This window comes from Engraulis encrasicolus, chromosome 10, assembly GCF_034702125.1.
Source record: "Engraulis encrasicolus isolate BLACKSEA-1 chromosome 10, IST_EnEncr_1.0, whole genome shotgun sequence".
NCBI classification, from domain to species: Eukaryota; Metazoa; Chordata; class Actinopteri; order Clupeiformes; family Engraulidae; genus Engraulis; species Engraulis encrasicolus.
The window spans coordinates 25,808,672-25,826,171 of NC_085866.1; the positions used below are offsets into that span (position 1 = coordinate 25,808,672).

Below are 17,500 nucleotides of genomic sequence, written 5' to 3' on the forward strand. Positions count from 1 at the left end.
TATTGGCTACTACTCTAACTCCTTGCTGTCACAAATAAGTAGGCCTATACTGGACTGTAGGCCTACGGCTGGGGGGTATTGTAGTAGTTGTTCTAATAGGCATATATAATCAATTTCAGCCTAACCATTCTTAATATTAATAGCCCTTTCATGCGTTCTTTTGGGCATGTTAGGGTTAGGTAGTATTAAATGTTTAGAGAGGTGAAAATGAACTTCTGATGCTATAACATCCATGGACTTACTCCACAGTGTTTCTGAGGCCTGTTATGGCCTAGTTCTAACATGTTGGTATAGCCTATGCAAATCAGTGGATATTTAATTAGATATGACCAAACTAGGCCTACAACGCTTAAATATTAAAATTGCACCAAATGCTTCATTTTTAAGTTTTTACTTTTTACTTTTAGTACTTAAGTATTTTTGACGGCAGATACTTTTGTACTTCTACTCAAGTAAAAAAGTGAGGTGAATACTTTCACTTTTACTTGAGTAGTTCTCAATGCAAGGTAACTGTACTTTTACTCAAGTACATAACTGGTGTACTTCGTCCACCACTGGTGACCTGCGTGTGGTGTGTGAGTGATCAAAGGGAGCAGTCAGCCAGTCAAGTCCCTGGATGCACTCCATCCATGTTGAGGGGCTGACCCTATAGATATGAAGAATAATAAACATCTCCACAGCAAATCTGTCTTGCTTTGTCTAGTCTCTCTCTCTCTCTCTCTCTCTCTCTCTCTCTCTCTCTCTCTCTCTCTCTCTCTCTCTCTCTCTCTCTCTCTCTCTCTCTCTCTCTCTGTCTTCAACTCTGAAAGAGAGCAGAAAGCCAGTGAGAATAGGAGAAAAGTAGATACAGATAAAGAAAATAACAGACAAAGACACATATAAAGACAACGACATAGAGATGAGAAAGAGTCTGTGAGAAGTAAACTCACGGAGAAGAGGTGAACTCATGAAGAGGTTATGACCTATAGACAAACAGAAACCAGTTCTTAAAACATTGAGAGCAGAAAGATATTAAGAAAAATGAAGAGACACAGAGGAATACAGAGAAAGAAATCAACAGTAATGAAGGCAGACCTAAAGAAACATTCTGTGAAAGCAGGAAATAACGAAAGAAACAGAGGAACCACTGTGGCCTAGTGGTTAGAGAGTTGGTCTTTCAATATAGGGGTCGCTGGTTCGAATCCCCCTTGACCTCTCCCTAGACCTCCATCCACGGCTGAAGTGCCCTTGAGCAAGGCACCTAACCCCACATTGCTCCAGGGACTGTAACCAATACCCTGAAAAGTAATAGTTGTAAGTCGCTTTGAACAAATGAAAGCGTCAGATAAGTGAAATGTAATGTAATAAAAGAAGAAGATATGTAGGGGAGGAAAGAGGAGGAAAGCTATTAAGAAGAATGAAGAGACACAGAGGAATACAGAGAAAGAAATCAACATTCACTGATAGCAGGAAAGAACGAAAGAGAGAGCGGAAGAAGAGGACATGTAGGGTAGGAAAGAGGCAGAGAGAAAGAATGCTACCAGACAGAGAGGAGATACGGTGATGAAGAGGTTATGACATACAGTCAAACAGAAACCCAGTGGTCAAACAATTATTTCAAAGACATCCTGTAATTTAAAGGAACGTCTTTTTCTAGGACCTAATACAGACACCAAGAATTAACCAAACAACACACAGGTCATTGATCTCAGAGGTTTTGAAACAGCATAGGTCATTTGATAATGCAAATGCAAAGTGTTCTCACACATTTCCACATATAAAAGCCAAAGATAACTTGTTGTATGAATTTAATTGTTAGAGGGAGCGGCTTCACTGGAAATGGCCCAAAGGTCAAAGGCAGTTAATTTTAGATGTGAATACTGTGGGTGTCCCTCGCTGAATGTCTCTAAATATATTCTGTGTATTTCTTTCTGAGCATGTCTGTGTTTGTGTGTGTGTGTGTGTGTGTGTGTGTGTGTGTGTGTGTGTGTGTGTGTGTGTGTGTGTGTGTGTGTGTGTGTGTGTGTGCGTGTGAATGTGCGTGTGCGCAACACGCATGCACGTGTGTGTGTGTGAGTTAGGGAGTATATTATTTTCATTTCTCTCCTCAGTGATTGTGTTTTATCTTGTGCATCCATCCTCCATCAGGAAAAAATAGTAGACAAGCGCTCATTCATCTAGACAATACAACATTGTGTATACGCAACTCACACACAATGCAACCACACACACACACACACACACACACACACACACACACACACACACACACACACACACACACACACACACATACACGACACACTTCCATGTGCACAAACACACTACAATACTTTATTACTCTCATTAACCACCATATTATTTCATGCACACACACACACAGGCACAGAGGCAGCCAGACAGTCGGAGGGAGAGGAAGTGTGTCAGAGAGTGTGCGTGAGAGACGAGGTTCAGCTGGAGTGCAATCACACTACAGTGCATCCCTGTCGGTGAGAGAGGAGAGAGAGAACACACCACACATTTCAATACCCCATGACCCCTGTCCCTTATTGATGACCTCACACCACACATTTCAATACCCCATGACCCCTGTCCCGTATTGATGACCTCACACCACACATTTCAATTAGCCATGAACCCTGTCCCTTATTCAGAGCCGGCGCGCCCAATACGCTCACTACGCTCTCAGCGTAAGGCCTCGCGCGACCCGTTACGTCACTGACGTTGACAGTTAAAAAAAAAAAAAACGCTAACTGATTTAATTGTTTATTATTGATTCCGTCACACAAAACGTGAAACGTCCAACATGAAATGACATTTTCCCTGCGGAAACGACAAAAAGAAAAAGAAAATTCATGACAATGAGCGACGAGAACAGCAGTCAGGTAGGCAACGTAACTCCTCTGTTGTTACGGTTATGCTTCCACCAAGGAGGGAGTGTGAAGCGGTGCCCTTTCTGTGTGTGTGGTGTATGTGTGAGTTTGCGCGCGCTGTATGCGTGGCTGCCTCTCGATTGTTTAGAAAAAAATATCAACATACACAGACATTGATTTTGGTTTTGACAGGCGCTTAAGATTTTTGATAAGACGCCCGTGCAGTCTAAGCAATGGAGGAGGAGGGAGTGAGAGAGAGAAGGAGTGCCGTGCGTGTGTGTGTGTGTGTGTGTGTGTGTGTGTGTGTGTGTGTGTGGGTGATAACAATAGCAAGGGGGCGCGGATTGCTTGGATAGACTAATAAATCCAGACCTTTGGTGAATGACTGAAACTTGTGACGGAGGTGAATCCCAATAAATAGTGAACACAACATTATTCACAATAATGTGTGATAACATTCATAACACATGTTATATAGCTAAATAATTTATTTTACATATGAGTTTCTTATCATAGGCCTATTCATTTATTTTTTAGAAAACGTTTTAGACCAGATTACTAAAGGCAAGCTACTAGAGGGCAGGCTATAAAATATGGTAATTTTAAATGCAAACAATTTGATGGAGCTAAATTAATTGAAGCCTTAGTTATATTTTACAGGCGCTATGCTTAAGTTTCTGACCAGCTCAGACTTCAGTCAGTCAGCCAGTGGAGGGCCAGCACAATGTTCAGGTAGTACACAGATGAGCCAGGTACACCTGCAGCTGATGAGGTAGTCGCATGTTCAGTACAGCCACCGTTGTCTACATGTTCACAATCTATTATGACATTATTGATGTTTTTGTCTCAAGAACGCAGAAAGGGAGACTTTTTAATTAAGCTTGATTTGAGTCAAATGTTGTGTCTGTGGTTCGCGTTTTGCGGGGGTGGGGGGGGGGGGGTTAGGGGGGTGGCGCTTTATGGGGGCCCCTTGGCATATTTTTGCTTAGGGCCCCATGGAGGTCAGAACCAGCTCTGCCCGTATTGATGACCTCCCACCACACATTTCAATACCCCATGACCCCTGTCCCGTATTGATGACTTTAATCTCATTCTCAAGGCCATTAATTGTGCTGCTGTAATGGGACCCACAGCAGTAACACCCATCATCACCTCACAACACTAACTGCTCGTGTCCTCTCCACCTTTGTCCCCATTGCCTGCTTTCCCTTGTCCAGTTCTTATCTCAAACAGAAATGTGCTGGATCCTGGAGTCCATCGCTGCACTTTTATGTCCTCTGCAGTTCACAGAGGCAAGGATGGATTACAGCACCGGCCTACCGGGCCCAGGCCCAGGGGGCCAAGAGTCAAAGGGGGCCCTGAAGCCCAAGTTTCTTCATTTCCATTCTCATGTTGCGTTAAAAATCACACTTTTAACAACATTTTCTTGGGGGACGAACACCCAAACACCCAACAATAGGTCTCTAACATCTTTCTTGTTTTCTGGCCCAGAGGCCCATAGAGTCATGATCTGTCCCTGCCCAGAGGCGTGTTGCTGTCTCTCTCTCTTTCTTATCTTGACCGATAATGTCCTGGATCTGTCCCCCTGGATGGCTCTACCAGACAGTTTGGTTTGGGCACAGGTAAGGGGATGCTTTAAGAAAAAAAGTTAAGAACCACTTCTCTAAGTCATAATACCTCCTAAACTTTTGTGACATTTTGACCCAGGTGTCCACCGTCTCCTCTCCTCACTCCTGAGCCTTCAGTCTCCTGACTCTTACTCCCCTAACTCCTATAACACCTCATGACACTAACTGCTCATGTCCTCTCCTATCCAGCCCCAGAGGCTTGTTGCCTGCCTTCTGCTGTCCGGCTCTTATGTCAAAATGCTACAGTATGTCTTATATCCATCCCTGGGGATGAGTCCATCATAGCCCTGCCTTGACCCCTGATCTACCAGGTCCAATAACTCCTAACTATGAGGCCTTAAGTTTTTTAACTCCAAATCCCTCAGCTCCTTCTCCCTGAGGTCTCTACCTCTTACCTCCTCCTGGCTGTGCTCTGACGTATAGCCCCTCAGACTCTAATCTCGTACCCTTTAAGCCATTTCTCTCCTCTCCTCACCCCTGAGCTCCCCCAGTCTCCTCCTAACCCCTCACTATAAACACAGCCTTCTTTATCTGTGACCCCTCACTCCCTCAAGCTGGGCTCAAACTACGGTACACTTTTTTAAAATCGTATCCAATTTTACAGCACACATAAAGAGCATTACAACCGACCATCTTGTCTCCAGTTGTAAACATGCACACACTAGCTCTATCTGTAACCCTGATGTCCCATCACATCCACAACTCCAGGGGATTCCCATCATGCTAGTCTGGCCTCCCATAAGTAATGTGAGTCACACATAGAGACAGAGAGGCAGAGGCAGACAGTTTTCATATACAGAGTAATTGTGCACCAAAGGTACTGTATATCTTTGGGGCCATTGTTCTCAATGTGTCATGCTCATCTCAAAAACAATGACCAGAAACATCCCCACATCCCTGTTGTCCAAACGTGACCCAAACATTCAGAGTATTTTCCCCAAAAGGAAACAGTTCCTGGACTGTGTTTATGGTCCACAGTGCATAGCAGAGGGACTAGAGGAGGGACTTGGACACATGTGCACAGCACACTCAGAGATGGCTCACAGTGTGTGTGTGTGTGTGTGTGTGTGTGTGTGTGTGTGTGTGTGTGTGTGTGTGTGTGTGTGTGTGTGTGCGTGCGTGCGTGCGTGCGTGCGTGCGTGCGTGCGTGCGTGCGTGCGTGCGTGCGTGCGTGCGTGCGCGCACGTGCATGTTCTATTCACGTAAATGGATGCATGAGTAATGCACTGAATGTATGGTGTATTTCCACTCATTGAACCCGCTGTGGAAACCCCATTGACCCATACAGTATGTGGAGCACAGCTCACCAATTGTTACATTACTCACCTGCCAAACCAGTTAAGGGTATCAAGGAGGTGCTGGAAGGTGATAGTCTAGAGCATAGGTGGCTAACCCGCGGCTCTCGAGCCGCATGCGGCTCTTTGCCTGGTGTCTTGCGGCTCTTGCGTTCATGTCCAAGTTTGTGTTTATGTCGATTAGGCAATATGCATTGGAAATTGCACACACAAAGATGATTAGAACTATGGCAAATAAGTGGCCTGTGGTCTTGGTACTGTAGTAGGCCTTGCCTAAATGTGTCCTGAATGATCACGTTGATGTGTGACATGTGTTACTGCAAATAGCCTACAAGACGCGATTTAAGCCTATGTTCTAAAAATAGCGCTTTAAAAAGTGACCGCGTCTTTCGCTGACTAGACAAAATAGCGGCAAAAATGTTTTAACCTGAAAGATTTGGCCATCACTCCTCAATAAGGTCAAGAAAATGTGCTGTCCATATTAGATTCTATCGCTCGGATATGGCGGTTATAAATGTGCAAATGATATGAAGAGAAAGGCGTCTGGAGCAGAGATGCGCCGAGAATCTCTGTCCTGCGTAGCCATCTCTGCGCTCTGTTAGGAGGAGTGTTCATGGCTATTGACCCGAATGTGAAATTATGTTTTTGGTTTAAAATCGTGTTATTTTCGCGGGCTATAGACAAAATAGCGCCAAAAATAATGTTCTACCCTGGTTTATCAGCCATTGTCAAAGCGGCGCAGGCAGACAGCGTGCAGGTGGGAAACAATTTCAATCGACTTGTCGCTTGTCCGCGCTCAGTTTAGTCTCAAAAAGAAAACTTGGTCTTTTCCCCTGGCCCCCTGTCAGCACCCGCTGAAACATTAATGTGGAAAATGAACGGCGATTTGACGAACCACCTTGTTAATTTCGGATGGTGTTGTCGTCAGGCATCCAATGATCATCTCATCTGTGCGCAAGAAAGCAGTGCCTGTGCGCCTAACCCCCGAATGACGGCCTGTTCCCACTTTGACGGCCATTTGACGCTCATAAACGCGACGCGCCTCCCTTTGTTGACTGAATGCTTCTTGTCGGAGCACATGCAGGGGCGTGACAGAGTACACTGAACAGGAATATCTGTCTGTCTTTCTACACGTTTATATCGATTAAGCAAGCTAACCAGCGATAGTAACATCAAAGTCTGCCCTTACCTTACTGTGGACATGTGTTTACTTCACACATTTCATAGCCATCACGTAGTTTTGAATGTCGTCAAAATGTACATAATCCTTTGAACATAAGCACAAAGACCTTGCACTTCATAGTTTCTTGTAGTGTATGAATCTTACATTAAAATGTATGATAACCAGTCATAAAACTACTTCTAAGCAGCAAAACATAGCCCTTGGTTTCATGGGAATTCCTCATGTACTCGACAATCATTGGATAACGCTCCGCGTTGGCCGCGAGTAATTAGCATAAAGTAGAAGCTCGCTCAACTTTTTTGACGCGCGTCAACTGTCAAAGTAGCCGCGCCGCGTAGGCCTATCCCAGAAGCCTTTGCGAGGGCGTCGCCGCTTTCCATTGAAAATGAATTGAAGGCGTCGGCGTCAACGCGCTCGCCGGCAAAGTGGGAACGGGCCGTGAGCTAAAAGAGGCGGAGAATCTTTGGGCCGCGTTACTTCGTGCTCTGTTATAAAGAGTGCTCATGGAAATTATGATGTGAAACGTTTTTTTATTAAAATATGAAAGAATTTATTAAATAATTTTGACCTGTGTACCCTTGTCTTCTTATGTAAAACAACATTTTTATCTTGAAAAAACCTTTTCCCCCAAAAAAAGGGGGGGGAGGGTTAACTTATATTCAGGATTGTCTTGTAGTCAGGCCATTAAGTTGGAGTGTAACATCAATCTGACACTTTGTGTGTGTGTGTGTGTGTGTGTGTGTGTGTGTGTGTGTGTGTGTGTGTGTGTGTGTGTGTCTGTGTGTGTCTGTGTGTGTCTGTGTGTGTGTGTGAAAGGAAGAGATGGTTGATGTTCATACCCATGTGTTGTTGTGTATGCTGGTCTGTGGTGCGAGAAGGATGGGTGATGCCCATGTTGGTGGGTGTGCGCATGTTTATATGCCCGCGTGATGTTTGTGTGCCGATGTGGCTCTTTGCTGTGACACATTACAAAATGTGGCTCTTGGTCTCCGACTGGTTGGCCACCCCTGGTCTAGAGGATATGTCAGGATTTTTGGCAAAGATGTTCACTTCCGGAATAAAGCATGAAAATTTGTATTCAAAGGTTTTCAGGTATGCTGATTACGATAAGAAGCGGCTCCAAGCTCAAAAATCAAGGGATCACCCTCAAAATGGACAAATCCAAGATGGCCGCCAAATGAAGAATTCTTCATTACTTAGGTTGCATATGTCATATAATCCTGACCTCTGCGACTAAATGTGGGTTCTTGGGATTGCTGAATTAATTTATGAGCCATTAGTTTTGCAAAACCTAGGTACCACACTGAAAATCGAGAAATTCAAGATGGCCGACATCTCCGATGGCCAAATTTATAGTTATCCACAACTTTGGATGAATATGCACTAGAATATTGATCTTGATGACTAATTGTAGGTGTTTGTTATTGCTGAAGTCATGAGTAAGCCATTTGAGCTTCAAAATATTAAGGATTCACCTCAAAGTTGAGAAATTGAAGATGGCCGCAATTGCGATAGCTATATTTTTATACTTGTAGATCCTTTCAGTGGGGTCGTATTAGGCTCAGTCATTTCAAATTGGTGTTAAAGTTTTGTTAAACACACAGATAACAAAATGGCCTGCGGGGGGCGCTCTAAAATATATAAACTGTTATTACTTTTGATTAGTTAAACCAAATTTAACATATGAGATATGTATGGATTCATCATGAAGAGGAGAAACCGGTGAGCTAAGTATTTGGTTACCAGATTAACGACACACTATGTAATAAACACATTTTTAGCCAATGGACAGCTAAATCCGGGCTTTTTTCAGATAAAAGGTGGAAATGCCCTCAAAGTTGCAATGAAACATAACTTATTGTTACAAGTTATTGTAAATAAAGCCTGGGTTATCACTTCACTTGATTTGTTCAGAATATCCCTGAAGCACACAGATACTTAGGATACCATGGCTGCATAAAGCCTATGTGATATTTGGCACCCAACTTGCATCTTTGAGTTTATGAATTTAGGATCATGAGTACCAGCTTTTTTCAGTCAGTCCATCATTTTATTCGCAACTTAACAACTTTATATCTGGAAGAAAGTAAATCAATAATAATAATAATAATAATAATAATAATGATGATGAATACTATGGGGAACATCATTTTTTCCTGCATTCAAAAAGCAAACAGAAGACCATAGTGCTAACACTTAATAATCCACTCTACAATTACTATGAGGGCCTAAACGTACCAAGGCGGAATGGAACCGGCACGGGATGAACACGGTCTTTCTGCTTAGTTTCGACTGGCGTGTTTTTCTCTGCCTTTCACACTGACGGCGTCGGCGTGCGCGGCCAGTCCTGTTCAAAACCCTCCCCACAGCTAAAGCTAGCATGCTACTTTGCCATTCATTTGAATGAGACACCGCCGGTCGCCGGCGTGAAAAATACGCTCGAGTTCTATTTTCCAAATGCAGCGCGGCGCTGAGCCGGCTCCCGCGCCGCTGACGCCCGACTACCGCCGGTTGGTGTGTAAGGACAGATAGGTTTCAATGTATTTTCACCGACGCCGGTAAAAAACGCGGCCGTTCCGCGACGCTTTACCGCCTTGTTGTGTAAGACCCCTGACAGATGCAAAAACAGTCAGTGGTCAGTCTTAGAAATTGCATGTGCACTTGCACAGACGTGTGCACTTTAACTCTGCCTCCATGCACTTGCACCGAGATCTGGCAGGTCTATTTGTACAAGTACTAGTACAGCTGCACTTCACCTCTAGTTGGAATACATCTTTGGAAACTGCATCTTTGGTAGTGTAGTCCAAATCTGGGAACTGTTCATTTGTTACCAGATTGGCAGGCATTTCTGGCAAATGCAGATAACTACGCTGGTAACAAATGGACAGTTCCCAGATGACAGAGATGTCCTCATAACAGCAGATGATTGTGTCTACCATGTATGAAATAGTCCTATAGTATTATTTAGTATGCTTGCCAAAGGCCTCTGCTTGGCCCCCAGCAAGCATAATAATTGTTCTCCAACAGTTTATTTAGTATGCTTGCGGGAAAGCATACTAATTGTTCATCAAGAGTTTATTATTATTCTACATTTTTCCATTCACCTCGGCCTATGGGAATCGCCATTCATTAGTATGGCGGCTTTGAATTGTTGCAGCGTTCGAGATAGAGACACGGTTCGAGTGCCAAAACGAACGGCTCGAAAAGGGCTCAGGGTGGTGTATTTTTCGCTGGCCTACCCCCTTTCATTTGTTCACCAGACTTGTTTTTCCTCAGTTTTCTCTCTGTTTTCCCCCTCATTGAAATGAATGGTAGAATGGTCAAGATGATGATGTCACAAACTGTGGCAGTTACAGTGAGAGGCGACCTGTCCTGGGGTTTTTAACCTGGAATCAACTAGGTAAAGGCATTGTCAGATAGGTCTTGGCTCTGAATACAAACTGTGTGAAGATCATAAGCCAACTCTTAAAAATGTTTGAGAGAGAACAGTTTTAAAATCCCTATGATGTGACCTCATTCACTTGAAAAAAATGCTCAGCGCAAATGCTCAGCGCATAGGCCTGAATATGTCATTTTTTGGACTGAACCATTAGGCCTAAAAAGTGATCTCAGCTTTGACATGAAGAGCAGGGTTGTGCCATTTGTGTGTCAATATCATCTAACAACTTGCAAAACTTTTGGAGATATGACAGCGTAAAAATAAGGCTGCACATATTACTCAGCTATTGACTGCCAAACTGTCACCTTTAGAATCTTCATTCATACACACACACACACACACACACACACACACACACACACACACACACACACACACACACACACACACACACACACACACACACACACACACACACACACACACAGCCTTGTAGAACTTTAGACCTCTGCTGTCACCTGGGCAACCGTGGCCTAATATTCTGCTGTGGCCATCTATCCATGATTTGCATGTGACGTCAAACGTTCTAGTGGACGGCTACTGGACGGCAAGAGTGCCGCATTGATGAATGGATTCCTATGGGACTCGCAACGTTTAGTAACTCATAACGTAACATAGATCGCCGATAAACTAAACACCGTGAACACCCATTGTGCTGTTTGTTACAAAAACAGATAGGGTTACAACCCAGGCGTGACTTTTCACTGGATCTCAAAATAAAACGAGAAAGCTGAGGTGAATCGCGGCAACCAACTGGAAAACCATCAATAGCCTACTCAAGTAGCTGGATGAGCACCACGGTAAGTTTCTCATTTGCCATCCTTTGTATCATCATCATTTGTCTCTTAATTCGTGAACGCTAGTTAATTTAAGTCTAATGTGCAATTTCAGTGGCTTTTTCTGTGTGGTCAATGTAAGATGCTTTCCATGATTAACGTTAATTATCAGCATCATTACGCTATGATGGACGTATGCTAAGATATTGCAGGCTGTAACATAAACACGGAATTCATAAAGCTCTTGGTGAAATAGCAAGGCTATGACGTTCATACTGTTAAGGTTCAAATGTAAAAATAAACCATGTGTACATCTCTAGCGCTGATTTCCCAAGTAGTAGGCCTACTCTTCAGCATGATGCTGTCATGAAATGCCAATCACCTTATCCATGCTGGCCTATTTCCACCAGTGTCGATGTTGTTAATATGAAGTCCACCACTTTGTTGTGTTGTCATCCAAATTGTCTGCCCTCTGAAATCAGTCACACACATCAGAGGCTTAATGGTTTGGGAAGTGGTATTACGATTGGAGGGTTGCAGGTTCAAATCCCATCCTACACCTCTCCCTTCACCTCCCATCCAGGCTGAAGTAGGCCTATGAGCTAGGCACCAAGCCCCATGCTGCAGGGACAATTCACTGTGAGTAACGGAGTTGCTTTGGATAAGTGTCAGCTAAGTGTTATCTTTCTGTTTCTCCAGACGAGAAGAGCGATGATCTGATGTCATGACACATTGGATGGAAGAGCCAGAGGTCCAGCACACCAAGTCAAGTTTAGCCGATTTCAACCTCTTAATCACACCAACTCAATGTAGTAATCAGTTCATTCAATGGCTCAAAGACTTTATTTTTAGACACAAAGTACAAATACATTTCAAGGTTTTGTAGGTGATGGGAGGGGATAGCTATTGTGGGGTGGACATGTACAATAGACGTGCAAGTACTTATTTATATTAATAAATGGTTATCTGAACTAGGCCTGTAATAGTCAACCCATTGATGCTGGATGCTGTGTACTCGTTGTATTGACCTAGGTGCCTGGAGCGACACAGCATTTAGGCATGACATATTAGATTTTTTTAGATTAAAAATGTGGGTATGTTAGAGCTGAATTAACATGTTCTAATGCAAGAGGATGGTCTTAGCTTTTAAAACTCATATCATGTCTGTATGTGCTTCAGAGACTTATTTAGTTATTTGGGGTTTTTTATAGGATGAGGACACCTTTCTTAAAAGGGGCATAGGCAATTAGCTGGCATTTTGGTGCCGGCTGAAATGGGTTAATATTATTTACATACAGCACTATCCCCATACCAGTATACCCATGTCACCTGAGATATACATTTAGTGTAGACAACATAATTACACTAGACTGAAGATTGACAGGCGGTCATGGGTAAGTGGTTAGAGTGTCAGCCTTGTATCCCAAAGGTTGCCGGTTGGACTCCCGACCCACCAGGTTGGTGGGGGGAGTTAAGTAATCAGTGCTCTCCCCCATCCTCCTCCATGACTGAGATACCCTGAGCATGGTACCGCCACACTGCTCCCTTGGGGCGCCATTGGGGGCTGCCCCCTTGCACGGGTGAAGCATAAATGCAATTTCGTGCAGTGAACACTTGTGTGCTGTGTCACAATGTCAATGGGAGTTGGAGTTTCCCAGTTGGGCTTTCACAGAAAATGTTCTACGTTGTTGTATTAGTACAATAAAATAAGCAAGACATGTCTGGATGGACTTCATCATTTCAGTTATTTATTATCACAGCTACTCACCATCAATGACAACCAGGGCTCACCAGCCAAATGCTGGGGAAAATTAAGTTTTGCTGGTAGAAAAGAAAACATACTTGGCCCATTGACCCATTATTTAATGTACTGGTATGTTTGGAGATTAACATACTAGCCATTTTGGCTACTAGTGAATAAAAAAAGTTAATTTAGAGCCCTTCTGAAAACTCCAACAACTGGTACAGGTGATCAGTGCATCAGGGGAGGAATGTAAGGGTAGGCCCGATGGATGAACAGCATCACTGATGGTGAGGTCCTGGTGCTGCTGCAAAGCCAAAGAGGAAGAAGCCTCTCTGGACACCTCTTCATGTTGGCTCCCCCATCTAATTAGAAAAAAAGAAAAGACAAACATGCTATTTAAATGAATCTAGCCATGCATTGTAATGTATTGGTACAGTACTGAATAATTGACTCCCTTGGCAATATTGTCTGAATTAAAATGTGATGTAAAATGTCAGAAAATAACACTCATCCCAACTTACTAGTCATGTATTTACCTGTGCTGCTGGGATGCAATTCCTGGCCACCATGACGTATGGTTTTAGTTTGGGTGCTGACCACCTGACTGATGAACCTGCAATTACTAAACAATAAAAACAATAAAAGATAAATAACAGGTTTGTTGTGCTTTTCTTTCTCTTGTGAAGGTCATCTTTTCAAATGATTTATTTAATCAAATCAAATCAAAATTATTTAATCAAAGTATGTAACCGACATTCTGTCCTATGTGTTTCTACATGTGCAATGTAATGCAACACCGATTTGAAACATTGAAGTATGTCAAGTCAGCATACAAGGGAAACGACGTTTTCTCTCTACCATGCCAGGACAGGACTGACAATTACAGACAGACAGAAAGTGCAAGACAGGACAGGTAGCAGTGATGGACTGGTAACATAAGTGGTCAATAATAATACAGTACAAATGAACATATTGGATATGTAAACAGAAGATAAGATATAGAATTATATTTCATATTTGCCTACATTGTGCAGACGTGGCTGAAACAACAATGAAATCCACTTGGATGAAACGAAGCGAGAGAATTCAAGTTAACCTACAAGATACATCTGAGATGAAAAGATATTCAAAACACCACTTTGCGAAATGCCTGACACAAAATGTACCGTGCGTCTTGTAGCCTAGTAAGTTAGGTTAGCAGCATTATCTTACCTGTGCCATGCCACGAAGAAGAGGATGCAGCCGCGGTGCCCAGCCAATGAAGAAACGGTGCATGAATGTGCTTATTTTGCCAATGCAGAGGTTTGGTTTAAGTTCACAACTTTACTGAAGAAAATAAACACGGGATGAAAAAAAATATTCCGCAGGCAGAGTAAGTTCATGGCTGGAAGCAAGCAACAACTTTCTCTTCTTCTCCCAGTTTCCGCCCGTCGGCGTTATGCCATCTAGTGGAGCAGAATACATTTGAATAAATCTATGATTTGAACACATCCACCGTGGCCAACCTAGCCTGATAACGCCAGGTACATATCCCGTTTAAAAAAAAAATACAAGAACTACGTGTTTCTTTGGTATTTTATGGTCAAAGTTGTCTTCGTCTGCATATAATTCCTATGTACGAATGTGTACTTCTGCCGTCCAGCAAAATCGATTACGTAATATTGTGACGTCAATGCAAATGATGGATACAGTAAGTGGCAGTGGCCTGTTGCTCTGTCAGAGGGTTGCAGGTTCGAATCCCACCCTTACCTCTCCCTACCCACCCATTGCTGAAAGGCACCTGAAGCATATCCATACATGCACACACGCACACACCTCCCTCCCTGTCTCTCTCTCACACACACACACACACACACACACACACACACACACACACACACACACACACACCTCTCTCTCTCTCTCTCTCTCTCTCTCTCTCTCTCGCACAGACAGACAGACAGACAGACACACACACACACACACACACACACAAACAGACACAGACACACACACACACACACACTCAGACCTCTATCTCTTTCCCTCGTGTTTCTGTGTGTGTATACAACAGCTCTGTGTGTGTGTGTGTGTGCATAAGCCGCAAGCATACTAATAGCATTGTCTCTCTGGAAATGCAGTCTTATTATTATTATTATTATTATTATTATTATTATTGATTTATTTTCTTCCAGAAATAACTTCTTTTGTGATTTTATGAGTGAACAGAATATGGCTTGATTGAAAAAAAGTCGCTAGAAGTTGCCAGATGATGTCACAGCATCACGCATGCAGCGCAAATCTCTAGAAAAGATGTGTGCACGGCTACGCAGAGCTGCAGTTATGTTGAAAAACAATGATTTTGTCACTTAAATGAAGAGTTTTTCAAAGTAGCCAGATTCACCAAAAAGTCGCCAAAGTCGCCAGATGTGTTTTTTTGTCGCCAGGTCCAAAAGTCGCTAAATCTTGCGACAATGACGCCAAATTGGCAACACTGTATTTGAGTCCAGGAACAAGAATACATACTTACAAATCCCTAGTAACTTAGAAAGTGATACACCAAGCCTAACATAAATCATCATGCCTCGCTTTCTTAAATCAGCACAGTTCACACAAATGCGTCAATGTGATTGCTGCAATTGTTGCACCCTATATCTTTGTCATATCTTTAGTTAGAGGCTTATGTTGCCTTTAAATGAAATTATTGGGCCACAAAACCTACATTTTGCACCAAGATCATGCTCATATAACAACCAGATCCAAAGTTATGGCTCAAAACAAATACAGGTTTTTGCGATGGCGGCCATCTTGGATTTCGTGTTTTTGAAGTAGATCCCTTCGTTTGCGAGCGTGGAGCCGCTTCTAATTGGAATCAGCATCCCCAAAACCCCCTATATACCAATTTTCGTGCTTTCTTCCGGAAGTGAACATCTTTTTGACATATCCTCTAGACTATGATCAGAAAGCAATTAGAAAAGATTGTTCTGGAAAGTTTGAAGATGCCAGTAGACTCAGGGGTTTATAATTTCTTTTCTTGCTATTTTTGAAGTTTATTGTTTTTCACTGAGTATACAGTATAAACATGAAATACACGGACACCTTTGCATTTTTTGTCACAATGACTTAACTACTTCTAACAACTATTGTCTTCACACACCGGTCTACAAGTGCATGTGTAACTTATTTAATCTGTGTGCATTTATAAGTAAGATTTGTATGTGTTACCCACCATCATAACATATTTGAGAGATGGGTTGCCCTAAAATCACAAACTACCGCTATGTTTTTCAGATATTCTGTGTGGGTTTATTTCTGTGTTTTTGCGCCAGTGGAAAAGTATTCAATGTAGGCTAGTTTCCACACAAAGAGAAATTCATCACCAAATGGACCAAATAGATGGTCTTTTCAGTGATGCAATAGAGTGGATCCACTTCTCTGGCAGTAAAACATTGAAGAGATTTCACAGTAAACATGTGTGCAAGGTCTTGAGAAATGGTTCCCCTGCAGAGGCAAAGAAATAAGTTGTTAATTGTATGTGTGTGTGTGTGTGTGTGCGTGTGTGCGAACGTGCGTTCGTGTGTGCGTGCATGTGTGCGTGCATGCGTGCGTGCGTGCGTGCGTGCGTGCGTGCGTGTGTGTGTGTGTGTGTGTGTGTGTGTGTGTGTGCGTGTGCGTGTGCGTGTGTGTGTGTGCGTGCAAACGTGCGTTCATGTGTGTGTGTGTGTGTGTGTGTGTGTGTGTCCAACAGCATGCCTTTTCTCTGGAGAATTCCTCGGTGGAGAACGGCAGAGGAAGATGCCCTCATGACCCCAACATGCCCTTCGCCAGCACCTTCACTGGTACACACACACACACACACACACACACACACGCACGCACGCACACACGCACGCACGCACACACACACACACACACACACACACACACACACACACACACACACACACACACACACACACACACAGAGCCTTTGAACACCATCATATCTGTGCTCTCCCCTCATCTTGTCTGTTTGAATTGTTTCACACATGTGCACACAAACATGCTCACGCACACACTCACACACACGCGCACACACACACACATTGGAGTGTTTACTGTCTGTTTGACCATCTGTGTCAGTGTGTGACGTGCACTCGCGTGGTTGCATTTCTGTGTGTGTGTGTGTGCGCGCGTGCGTGCGTGCGCGCGTGCGTGCGTGCGTGCGTATGTGCTTGCGCGTGCATGTGTGTGATCATTCATTGTCCTTGGCTCTCCTGGATGTTCTCCTTGCCAGATGGATCGAGTTCTGACTCTCCGCTCTCTCTCTGGCTCCTGGGGATTGGCTTATTCTGTTCTCAGCCAACTAACCCCCTTCATCTCTCTCCCCCTCACACCCTAACTACCTGCTCCCTAACCCATTCTCAAATCTACCCCCACCCCCGAGTGTATCAGCAGTGTTCTGTCAGCACCCCCTCCCCGCCCCTGCAGACGCTTGGATAACCATAGCAGCAGTGGGGCAATTCAAGTGAATAGGCAGCGTTTTGTTGCCCTACCACGAAAAACGGGCAATAACGTGAATGCACCACGAAAATTAATCTATTTTTTTCCTGAAGACTTTACGT

The 17,500-nt window shown here is 43.5% G+C and overlaps 1 protein-coding gene and 1 long non-coding RNA gene across 3 annotated transcripts in view; one reads left to right on the top strand and one right to left on the bottom strand.

The window, feature by feature from the left end:
* Nucleotides 1–17,500, top strand: part of sema3bl (sema domain, immunoglobulin domain (Ig), short basic domain, secreted, (semaphorin) 3bl) — a 92,443-nt gene that overhangs the window by 56,402 nt on the left and 18,541 nt on the right. For both annotated transcript variants that reach the window (XM_063208485.1, XM_063208486.1), the window contains exon 5: nt 16,645–16,735. In XM_063208485.1, the coding sequence (XP_063064555.1) occupies nt 16,645–16,735 (91 nt within the window). The remainder of the gene's footprint in view (nt 1–16,644; nt 16,736–17,500) is intronic.
* On the bottom strand, nt 12,545–14,175 carry LOC134456876 (uncharacterized). Its single transcript, XR_010036383.1, has 3 exons — nt 14,130–14,175; nt 13,454–13,539; nt 12,545–13,279 (listed from the first exon to the last, which is right to left on the bottom strand). It is a non-coding gene; the product is annotated as an uncharacterized LOC134456876 (long non-coding RNA).